Source organism: Bos taurus, chromosome 13 (genome assembly GCF_002263795.3).
Source record: "Bos taurus isolate L1 Dominette 01449 registration number 42190680 breed Hereford chromosome 13, ARS-UCD2.0, whole genome shotgun sequence".
Lineage (NCBI taxonomy): Eukaryota > Metazoa > Chordata > Mammalia > Artiodactyla > Bovidae > Bos > Bos taurus.
This window is the reverse complement of record NC_037340.1, coordinates 57,940,399-57,952,497: the sequence shown is the minus strand read 5'-3', so window position 1 is coordinate 57,952,497 and position 12,099 is coordinate 57,940,399. Positions and strand designations below refer to the sequence as shown.

The window sequence follows — 12,099 nt, the reverse complement described above, 5'->3', positions numbered from 1 at the left end:
GGTCTGAATTTTCGTGGTGTGATAGCTCATCTTAGTGTGAAATGATACTCCGTGGTCTGTATGTCCCACAGCTTATTTACCTGCTAAAGGACATCTTGGTGCTCTCAGGTTTTGGCAGTATAAATAAAGTTGCTGTCAACACCTGTGTGCATGTTTTTGTGTGCATGTGGGTTTTCTGCTCCCATGGGTGAATACCAAGGAGTGTGATTGCTGGATTGTGTAGTAAGAGAGTATATTGAGTTTGTGTGTGTGTGTGTGTTTTAAATACAGTCAGACTGTCTTCCAGAGGTTTGAATTTGCAGCAGTGAGGAATGAAAACTGTTGCTCTACATCCTTGCCAGCCTTTGATGCTGTAAGTGTTTTAAATTTTGGCCACTGATAAGTATGTATTGGTATCTCATGTGTTGTTTTAATTGGCAGTTTCTTAATGACATATGTTGAGCATCTTTTCATTTCTATATTTTTTTCTATCTGTAGATCTTAATTTCCTTCTGTATATCTTCTTTGCTGAGGTGTCCAGATCTTTTGCCCATTGTTTTTAAAAGTTCGGTTGTTCATTTTCTTATTGTTGAATTTTAAGAGTTCTTTATATATTTTGGGTGACAATTCTTTATTAAGTATGTCTTTTGCAGATATTTTCTCCTAGTATTTGGCTTGTTTGTCTTCTCATTCTCCTTAACAGTATCCATTGCAGAGCAAATCTTTTTAATTTTAATGAAGTCCAGCTTATTAATTATTTCTTTCATGGATTGTGCCTTCCATGTTGTATCTTTTGAAAAGTCATGTCAAACCCAAGGTACCTGGATTTTCTTATGTTATCTTCTAGAGGTTTTATAATTGTGTGTGTGTGTGTCTGTCTGTCTGTCTATCTGTCTTTATTTTCTAGTTGAATTGCTAAGTAAAAGTAGTACCCCTTAAATTATGTCCTGCGCTTTACATGTGGGGTGATATGATCTGCTTAAAGTTACAAAGATAAGTAAGGTCAAGATTGAGTTTTGAGTTCACTTGGCGTTTCCGCTGTTACCTTTAGAAAAGTCATTGGGACCTGAATGCTTAGGTCATTCTTTTATGAAAATGGTTGTTTCCTCTTTCTGAAAGGAAGAGTTTTGTTACAGTCTTTTCTTCCATGGATCTTGGAGTGAATGGTCACAGAAAGGAAGTACTTAAACCATGCATATATTGGTAAAATCTTTCAAGATTTAATGGAATATTTTTTCCACAAAGTGCTCTTGTGTTTCTTGATTGATACGTTTATCCAGCCATTTTTTAATGAAATTGCCACTACCTGAGGTCTGACGTCATGCTGTTGAGGAGTTTGCTGGCTTGTGACTGTGTTTCCTTGATCTTTAAAACCAAAGCTTTATAATTATGAGGCTCCATTTCTGTAAGGAAGACTGAAAGATTCACTGTTTCTGCTTTTAGTTTTAATGCTGTGCATATTTCTGCTGACATTCTATTATTTACTTTCTAAGACAGGACAATTCTAGATCTTCATGTCTTAAAATATACACTTTCAAATGACAATAAGCTGAACCTGAATGAGGAAATGGTTTATACTGTGCTTAGTTTTATCTTAATACATTTTAAAGCATGTTATGGAATTTGAATTCAAGTTAGTTAATGCTATTCATGAGCATCTATCAAACTCACAAGCATTTTCACAGATGAATATGCATAATATAGGGCATAAAGAACATTATTCAAATGGCTGAAAAGAAAAAAAATTAGGACTCGAAGGAATATTCCTAATTTCTCTCAAACTCATGTTGTTTCATTTTGGGGGACCTCCTATTTCACATTTTAGATGTTCTTAAAATATCTGCATAACTGTCTGAAAGACTAGAAGATTAGAAAGAAAAATGATTAAATGAGTGTGCTGCAGTTCTAGAGATACCAAATCATTTTTTCATCTCTTAAAAGAAGAAAGTCTAGTTTGTGAATATTTCATTTGTAAAATTGACTGTACTGCATAACCAGTGTTTGAGTTCATTGGAGATAAACACCCATGTTGGTATAGTAAAATCCCATTTTTACATAATGCTTTAATGGAAATGGCAGTTTTATGAAAGGAAAATGACTAGTAAAAATCTGAATGATGCTTACGAGCTTTTACATCATTTTTATTGGGATTTTTGTATATTCTAATTCATTAATACAAGAGAAAAGGAGAACACTAACATAGTTTATTTCCTGTAGTTACTCAAATCAAATAGAATTTGTTTTCAGTAAAATTCTTGAATTGTCTGGAGGGTGGGTTGAAGGGTTGGCCTGTTTTTACAGAATGTCTTGATTTTTTCACATTAGACTTTGCTGTTTTATCAGTGACGTTGTTCACTTGCCTATATTTTTAGTATTGTTTCCTCTAGATTTTTTTTTAAAAAAGGCCTACATAAGCCCAAGAAGTCTCTAATACTTTTGTTGAGGGAGAAATCTGAGATATTTATTTATTCTGCTTATTTATTGCAAATAATGTTTGTTTTTTAATAGTTTAGACTATCTTTTAAATGAATCATATAGGTTAAAATATTATTTAGATTGCTGTGTAATAGGTTAACCAGTGGAGTTTCCAGAAGCAGATTAGTGTCCACAGTTAAATTTGCTTAATTTTTGTGGACTACCTAGAAGAAAAGGTCACTGCAAAGGATAAATGCACTTAAATTTATCCCTGACTCTGATTTATGAGGCAGCAGGAGGAGGAAGGGACAGGAGAAACTGAGTTGGAAACGAGTATTCTTAATTTCATCACAGTGAAATCTCACCAAATCCCTGTTTTCTGCTTAGTATACTTCAAACCACCTTAGAAAATGCTGTTTTTTTGGCAGGGTGGGGTGGTGGATGTGGATTTGTGGGCTCTTATGAATTCTTGGCATTCTGATCTGAAGATGCTTCCATGTTCTTGAGGCAGAATTTTGTTGAAATGAACAGATTTCAGCTTGTATCTAGAAAGCTTTAAGGCCTGGTGGATTATGAATCACATTCAAATTGTCAATGAGAGTACTGTTCCCCCGTAGGCTTTGTATTTGGAAGCTCACCTTTTTTCAGATGTCTACATTTTTTCAATCTGTTTTCTCCTCCTTTCCCCCCAAGCAGTGTGGGGCCATTAGAGCTGGAGCTATGCTTATGTGGAGTTCTTGTAGTGGGCCCTTTTTATGTGAGGGCCAAAGAATGTATGTACATGGTGATCGTGCCCGTGTAGGTCTGAGCTGTATTTGTGTGCTTGTTTAATAGCTTTGACTCCAGGAAACCAGAGTTGTGTTTGGTTTGGTTTTTGTTTTTTTTTTTTTTACCATTGCTGAAGTGATACCATTTCAAGCAGAGACTTACTGGGAGAAAACTTCCTCCATCTTCATTCTGAGCCAGACTGCGTGTGTTGGGGATTAGAAAAGGGTGGAGCCCTGGATAATCCCGCATAAAGGTGCTGCCTTCAGCACCAAGTGTCCTGTTTCTCCCTGGAGGCCAACAACTTGATCCAAGGATGAAGCATGGTCAGCACCTGGCTTTCCCTCACTGTAGCTGCAAATCCCCTGGAGCCACAGGGTGCCCACCCTCAGTAAGGGGGTGACGTAGCTTGTAGGGAGAGGCTTTGTGTGGTGGAGTCAGTAGGGGAGACGGAACGCCCCACGTCTGGCCACAATTGGACCTGGAGAATGCCCCCCTCTCGTGGCTTCCAGTTTGGCTGCCGGAGGGTCAAAGGCAAGGCTTATGGGAAAGGTAAGCAAATGGAGAAATTGTTATTAGGCATTTCATTTTTTATTTTTTTACTCGCCACGTGGCTTGTAGGGTCTTAGTTCCCCAACCAGGGATTGAACTATCACCCTCAGCAGTGAAAGTCTGGAGTCTTAACCACTGAACCACTGGGAAATTCCCTAGCCATTTCATTCTTGAAGGTGTCATTGCTCAAAGAATGGAAGTAGCTTTTAGTGTAAGTAACTACAAAACTATAGATAATCCAGTAGTATGGTAGTTCCTGCTATAACATGATATATGCATTCCTAAAAATCGCCATCCTGTACAAAATAGCACAAAAGACCATAAGACTTAAGAGGAAGGAACAAGGTTAGATGCGTAACACTCAAAAGCTTTGTTGGTCAGAGACACACATAAAGATGGGAACCTAATATAAGCAGAAGCACAGTTTAGCACACATTAAATGGCTCAGAAATAGATAAATACTGTAATAAATATGATACTTTACCATGAAAAGCTGACGTTTGCCCGTGGAAGTGGTCGCTGGAAGGGTGACAGTTTGTGAGGGCCGCGGGGTGAGCCCGCATAGCTGGTAGTGATGGAGATGTGTGCACTTGTGTGTTTTCTGTATCTCTCTGCCATTCAGTTCAGCTGGATGTTGTTTTCTGTGATCATTTAGCGTTTCTTGCAGACAAATCACACATAAGCAAATGTGAAATTCATTTTATGCTCAGATTGTCCCCCTAATATGCACATCAATCACATTGAAACAGATTCACATTTTCAAAATAAGCTTTCTAGCAGAACTGGCTGTAGTTTATTTTATTTTGGAATTGAGTCTCTTTTCCTTTCTTTCTTTTCACCGTTATTGATTTCTTAATTTATATTTGTTAAGCCCATATCAGATTGATTTTTCATACCCGGAGTACCTCCAGAGGCGAGAAAGCAGCCTGAGATTTTAATTTTGCTGGTGGTAATCCACGAGGTAGTTTCCTCCTTGGTGAAGGACTCTCAGTCAGTCAATCTCAATCTCTCAACCCCTGCCCCCATCCCTTCACTAGATGCCGGGCACTGTGTCGGAGATGTGAGAACTGGTACGGTATCATTCTTGCCCTCAGAAGCTCAGAGTCTCACTGAAAAATGTTCGAGGCACAGATGTAAATATCTGTGTTGCGGATCTTCTTACAGAGCAGATGAACCAACTATGTATTTCTTAGTTTGTGAGCACAGGGGCACATATACCTCCCCACCCCATCTCTGAATTCCCTGTGAACGTAAAGATAGGAGTAAAGAGCTTGCCTGGAAGACGCACAAAGACACCTTTGCTGTACACAGTGAAAAGATGTAAATTTGAAAAGGGGTTGAAAAGGACCTAAGAGACATTATAGTTCAACCCTCCCACCTGACTCCTTTATAAACCTTACGGGTCAGGTTTCAGAGAAGTTTCAGAGTAATGTGAGTAGTATGATCCCATTTTTGTTACCCCCCCCCCACACACACTCATGTATGCATGTACAGTTTGTGTAAGCACAGATGCTGTGGATGGATCTCCCACAGTGTTAATATTAGTTACCTCAAGGGACAGGGGAAAGCTTATTAACTTCCTCTTTATACATCTTTTATTATTGTTTGGCTTGTTTTGAGAAGCATGTTTTACTTTTTTAATTAAAAAATCTAATAAAGTAGAAAATGAATAAATAATAATAAAAAATACCCTTAGGGCACCGAGCTTTGTTTCAGTCTTCCAATACCCTGGGTAGTTAAAAGCGAATGCACTGTTGTAGGTGTGGGCTGCCCCACAGGACTCTGACCTTGCTGTAGCATCACTGTATTGTGTGTGCTGGGGGTTATTGTTTGCAGACCACTAACACTTGGAAGTCTTTCTTGCATCTGCTGCCTTCGGCACTCTGCCTTTGATCATCATTTTGGACCCAAGTCTCGTTCTTCACCTTCTCTCTGTTAGATTTCATCTGGTCACTGTGGAAATCAGTGTTCAGCATAGGTTAAGAGCTGGCCTTGGACTCAGGCTGCCTGGTTGCAGACCCTCACTACCACTAACTACCATGAAAATTTTAGGCAAGTGGTACGTTCTCCCAAGCCTCAGCGTTCTTGTCTGGCAGTAAAGTTGTGAGGTATCAGGGAGACCCTGTCTGCTGGAATACTCACTAGGCCAGGTGCCTGGTGGTGTGACGAGACCGTGGTGGATTTTAGCTGTCACTGTTTGTGCGTCAGCCTCAGCCCATCTCTCCTGTGTGTCATGATGAAATGATCATGGGTCAGCCGCGTTCCACATCTGTCCTGACCCCGTACCATAAATCAGTCTTTCATCCGCGTGGTCCTCATGGAATCCCCAACCAGTCCCTGTCTCATTCTGCAGGTCCTTTCACCGATGTTGTCACCACCAACCTGAAGCTTGGCAACCCGACAGATCGAAATGTGTGTTTTAAAGTGAAGACCACGGCACCACGTAGGTACTGCGTGAGGCCCAACAGTGGGATCATTGATGCAGGGGCCTCGATTAACGTATCTGGTAAGTTCTGAGAATGAAGGCCTGAAGGGTGGGCTAAAAAGGCTCCCTAGAGGCAGTGGGGTCTCTGCAAGCTTGTGTTTGCAGTATAGCAAAGGAAGATGGTAGGCATCTCCCCCCAGCTCCCTACCCTCTGATTAAGAATCTCGGTGGGTCGCACTCACCTATTGTTTTTCCATAATTAATGCCTCTTTAGTTTAATGCTTACAGCCTTTGTGCCTCAATAGTTAGAGCAAAATTAAAGTGCTAACATCAGACTTTACTTGAGAATGAGTTGGGTTTTCACTCCCTTGAAATTAAATCTGCCCTTTGGCAATAAATAAAAAAAGGGCTAAACAAACTTAATTTTACTTTGTGGGAGAAAGCTAAATGGAGTTATTTTCTTATTTAAGCTAAATGATTTCTGACATTAAGCTCATGTCATTTCCAATGATTGGTAACTGCACTTTACTGATTGTGAAAAGCTAAGGGAGATGAAGGCTGAGGAAATTGGAATGTATTCAAGGGTGCAAGTTTTGTGCATGTCTGATGGGTTTTTTCCCCCCTTCTGTCTGAGAGTGCATTTATTTTCCAGAGTCCAACTTTTGAAAAGATGCTGGTAGAGTGCCCAAACTGAGAATTGGATTTCAGAATTAAGGAGATGTAAGCGATGGGTTTGAGTTTAAATGTATTTTAGAAATGGAATAAACTTTGAGCTCATTAGGACTTGTGGATCCAGCAGTGCCTTTTGTATTTGTGGAGGAGCTCTTGGGGAGTGTGTGTTAATCCTTCACATATCAGGAGACTGTCACCAAGGGCTCTGAGGCATCATTAGAAGCTACTCCTCATTTGAAATGGGTATCTGGCTGACTTTTTTCCTGATGGATTTTGATTGTGATACATTTGGCTATTCATTTGACACCTGAAAGAAAATGACTCACCTCTTTGGAAAGATATAAGGTGTTTCATTATCTCGTGGTTTCTGTAGACTTGTTCCCTGCATCCTCTGGGTTCTCTCATTAGGGTGCGCCCACACTGGCTGTACCCCTGCGTGTTTCTCTCTGCGGCTGCAAGACCTGATTCGGACTCTCGAATCAGGTTATTATCCAGGAGGAATCAGGAGGGTGGGAGCCAACACTTGCTGAGGATCTCTTATGTGCTGGGTCTGCACACGTATTATCTCATGTGATTTCTGTTACCTGCCCAGTGTGGAATGCATTGTTACCCCGTTGTACCAGAACGACTCCGGTGGCCACAGGCTCACAAAGCTGGCCGGTGACAAAACCAAGATGTAGATCCTGCTTGTCTGGCTCTAGTCCCCAAACCTTCTGCACTGTAGCTCACTGGTCAGGGAGGGGGACCCAGGATATTGGCATTTCAGCATTCCTTGAATTCATGTGGTTTGCATTTTTCTGTTGAAATCAAGGGCAACTGATGTTTTTTATTCTCTTTTTAAAGTTGACTTCTTTTTTACCTCTTGATTTCGTTGCCCATGACATATTTAAGCACAGTTGTCAGTAGATGAGACTTACCCAGTTTTCACAGTAAATTTGGGGCAGCAACATCGTTTTCTGAATAAAATAGTCTCAACAGGAAGATGTACAGTGTAGGTGTGCCTTCTGATATTAAATATGAATGGGTGAGCATAAGTGTATCTCTTTCAGAAAGATTTACCCCTCCCCCATCAGAGGAGTGGTTTTTAAAGTAATAACTAACCCTGGGCATTTGTTTTGATTTATGATTGTCTGCTAAGGAAGACCAAGATTTTGTGGTTGTGGCCTTCCTTTTGCAGATAAGAAGGAAAGGTTCAGGGGGTGGGGGGTGGGGTAATCATCCAGAGGCACGTGGTGATGATGGCAGAGCTGGTAGTGGAAGCCAGGTGTCTGTCCTGATCCAGTGACTCTTTGGTGACACCACCTGCCTCAGCAAGGAGGTCACACCAGTCAATCTTAAAGGAAATCAACCCTGAATATTCACTGGAAGGACTGATGCTGCAACTCCAGTACTTTGGCCGCCTGATGTGAAGAGCTGACTCATTGGAAAAGACCCTGATGCTGGGAAAGATTGAGGGCAGGAGGAGAAGGGGACGACAGAGGACGAGATGGTTGGATGGCATCAGTGGACATGAATTTGAGCAAATTCCAGGAGATGGTGAAGGACAGGGAAGCCTGGCGTGCTGCAGTCCATGGGGTTGCAGAGTCGGGTACGACGTAGTGACTGAACAAAACAACTGCCTCAGCAGTGTCAGGGGATGGCCCCGCTTACAAATAAATATAAAACAAAATACCTTGGCTCTCAGAGTATCATTTACTTGGGAAAAAAAGCAGTTGAATAACAAAATGTCCTTGTGTTTGCAGGCCTTCCTTCTAATGAGACAAGATTATGCTCACACGTGAGAAAGGGCCCCTTTGTTTTCATTTGGTGTGTGTTGGCCTCAGTGCTGAGGTGCACCTGGGTGAAGCCTGATTCCGTTGCCTTTCCGGGACAGCTTCACCCGTTGGCACCGGAGGCCAGCCTCCGCTTGCTGGGGTTTTGTGTGCTGAGGGGCCACTGTGTTGTTTATTAGACGGCCGTGTCTGGGGGCAGAAAGCATTGTAGTTTTTCAAGGGTTCTCTTACAGTACAGCCAGGTGATGGTGTCCTGGTGAGAACGTGGAGTTCCCGGTTCCTTCAGCGGAGGGCCTCTCCTCAGGAGGAGGAGGACGCCAGCAGTGGGCAGTGCAGAGGGTTCAAGGCCAGCTTCCCTTCCGTGGGCACGCGTGGCTGAGCTGGATTGCACCCACTCTACTCAGAGATGAGGAGACCTGGGTGCAGAAACCTGAGAGGAAACCCAATCCCTGCTGTTGAGCCTGTTGGCCGGTCTTTGGCCAAAACTAACCTCTGAAGGTTCTAGTTTTCTCATTCGTAAGATGGAGGGAATGGTATTCATGTTACTAGTGCTGCAGAATTTTAACTGGAAGTGTGGTACAAGACTGGGGTTGCATTTTCTTCCACTAACTTTGACAAAGATTGGCTGGTTTCTGTTGAAGGTGGGTTGTACATATCTGAATTGCACTTTTAGAAATACATCAGTTTGATGCATTTAACTAATTTATGGAATTTTTCTAATTCTAATTCAAGAAATTTTTGTTTTTCTTCTTTATGTAATATGCATTTGTTTATAGTGAAAAGTCACTAGGGTAGGTTTTCACATATGAAAAGGAGGTCATCAGGTCAACTGAAAATAACTAGCAGTGTTGCCCTGTCTACACAGAACGTCGCAGCATACCGTCCAGGGAAGTTGTTCTTTCCCCATTTCTGAAAACCCTAATAGCTATTAGGAAAGGTTATAAATCATTCTTAGAAAAGGGGAGCAAGCAGGGAGAGAAAGAAGAGGAGGAGGATGGTATCTGGAGCTGGTCAGAGAGACTGCGGTTTTGAAGGCTTGCAGGTCGGGTTTTTATGGGGGACTGAGACGTTCTAGCTGTCTGATGTCTTTCAAGATGTACCCTGTGAACCTTTTCTCCGCCGTCAGCTTAATCTGATCCTCGGGACCTCACATTCTGCATCAAAAGTCTTGGCTCTGACCTGTTTTATTTTCTTCAGAAAGTGGCACTTTCTGTCTCGTACTGGGGTCCTTAAACGGAACAAATCCCCGTGTTATAAACTCGCGTGGTGAAGTTACAATTGGAAACTGGTATGAACTGAGCTTTAAGTGCCATAGCTGGAAACTTATGGACTTCCCAGCGGGCTGTTGTGGGGTCTAGTCACCCGAGTCTCTGAGTGAGTCCTTCTCTTTGCCCTTTAGATGAGGGTGGGTCCTCCTTTCTTCTCTTTCTGATTGCCCCATCAGGGTCTTGTCTGCTGGATGAGGCAGTGCAGTGGGTGGGAGGGTGCTGGGTGCTTTGTGTTTGCATTAATTGGCCCAGAATGCCATGGTTTTGGCCCCTTGCTCCTTGACACACACCATCTACTAGAGATAGTTTTGAATTATTCAAATCTGGACCTCAGCAAAATAGGCACACTTAAATGGAGATTGGAGAAGAGGAGATTGGATTTTTTCCCCCAGAGATTTTAAATGCAAGGAAAATAGAACTTTTTGAATTAATGAATTGTTTGAAGCAGTGGGGGGTCTCTCCATTTGTTCTAGCTTTACAAAATTAAATCTGTTTTCTGAACTGTCTGGTGGGGAAATATTTTTAAGGTAGATAATTTCTGAAAGTGTCTTTGTGGTAAGCTGTTAGTGGTTGTAGGGTTTTTTTTTAATACTGTAGTTTAATAACGAGGGAGTTTTCCATTAATATTCCAAACCATGTTTGCCAGCAGATACAGCAGGTGAAGTGGTAAAATTATGGGCCATCAAAAATACTTACGCTTCCTGTAATATGATATTAAGTTTAATATTTTTATCACCTTCACTGAATTCTAATTTCACTAAAGTAGCAAGCGCGCTTCCATTTGCAGTTCAATTATGCACATTGGTTGCCTATGTACCAAGCAAATTAAAAATGCGAAATATCTGTTTGGCGGGGTGGGCCTTGGAAAGAGTCGGTAAAGATACCAGTATTTAGGTACAGATACACTTTACTAAGTGTACCCTGGGAATCAAAAGTGGATTGAAGACAAACAGACACAAGTCTTCTGGTGTCTGAATCTGTATTTTAAATTCAAAGAATTCAGGAACAATGTTCATTCCTGACATATAGCCCTTTTCAGCACTTACTTCAATCACATTTAAAGCACAGAGTTCTTCCAGTAAAATCCAGAGGACAGAGAATGAATATCAGCAGCTCTTCTTGGATGGAATCACTGGTCAATTAATGTAATTGGGTAGGATCACAATTGATAATTAATCCTCCTAAGATTTTGCTGACTCAGTTTAGTGGAGCGGCCCGCTTGCCGTGGACCAGCCAACCTTGGGTGGCAGCTTTTAGGTGATTAGCACCAGAGTCTAAGCCCACTGCCCTTAGAGAAGGAAGTCAGGCATCCGTCTGTCAAGTGCTGATAGCAGGAGCTGTATTTGGGGGGTTCAGGCATCTTAACAGCATCATTGTTCGTGTGATCATCTGCTTTGGAAGTCTCTGATAAGCGAAACCTTGTTATAGATGGTTTTCATGAATCAGGGTTATTACTCTCAGATAAGAACAACTCAGAGTCGTACTTACAAGATGTCTTTAATCTTTTTCCCCAGTTGAGATTCTGGTTTTTTTAAAAAGAGGGGGGAGTAGATTACCAATAAAAATTTAGCTTAATCGTGCTTTTAATGGTTTCTTTAAAAGTTTACTATAATTTTTAAGTTTCTTAAGAAGAACCCCATGTTTCACTTTTTGTGAGTTTAACACAGTTTACTTATTCTTTCCATTTTAAAAGATGATGGTCAAGAGGGTTTATCCAAGTACATTCAGTCCACCTCACTTAGACAAAGTAATGTCAGCTCTTACAGTGTGGCCAAGGAGCAGAAACCAAGCCCAACTTGGGAGCAGCCAAAAGTCATGTTCCTGTCATTGATGGCAGCTCCCTGCACATTGATACACCTGGGCTTCTAACCTTAACTCTACTGTTTATACCCTTACTTTAGACTCTCTGTTAACCTATTCTGATGTCCAGCCCATCACAGAATGAAAGGGAAGAGCTGTGAGAGGTGGCCACAGTGAAGGCCTGGACAGGAACACTCCAGAGGACAAGTATGGGAGAGATAACAGGGGTCTGAAATTAACCCCAGCCTCAGGACAAACCTTTCTTCCTGCACAGTGGCCCTGGCATGTGGTTCAGATTAAGACAGATGTAATGTGAGTTGATAATCAGAACATGAGAGTACTCAGGAAAGGCTATGTGGGATTCCATTAGAAAGCATTAATGGAGATAGGAAAGTGCGTTGGAATTTTGAAAATAGATGTGCATTTTAAAAGATATTTATGAAAGGGAGTG

The 12,099-nt window shown here is 41.5% G+C and overlaps 1 protein-coding gene across 1 annotated transcript in view; it reads left to right on the top strand.

Moving 5' to 3' along the window:
- Positions 1–12,099, top strand: part of VAPB (VAMP associated protein B and C) — a 47,485-nt gene that overhangs the window by 18,595 nt on the left and 16,791 nt on the right. The window contains 1 exon segment of the mRNA NM_001082423.1: positions 6,065–6,217. Coding sequence (NP_001075892.1) covers positions 6,065–6,217 — 153 coding nt within the window.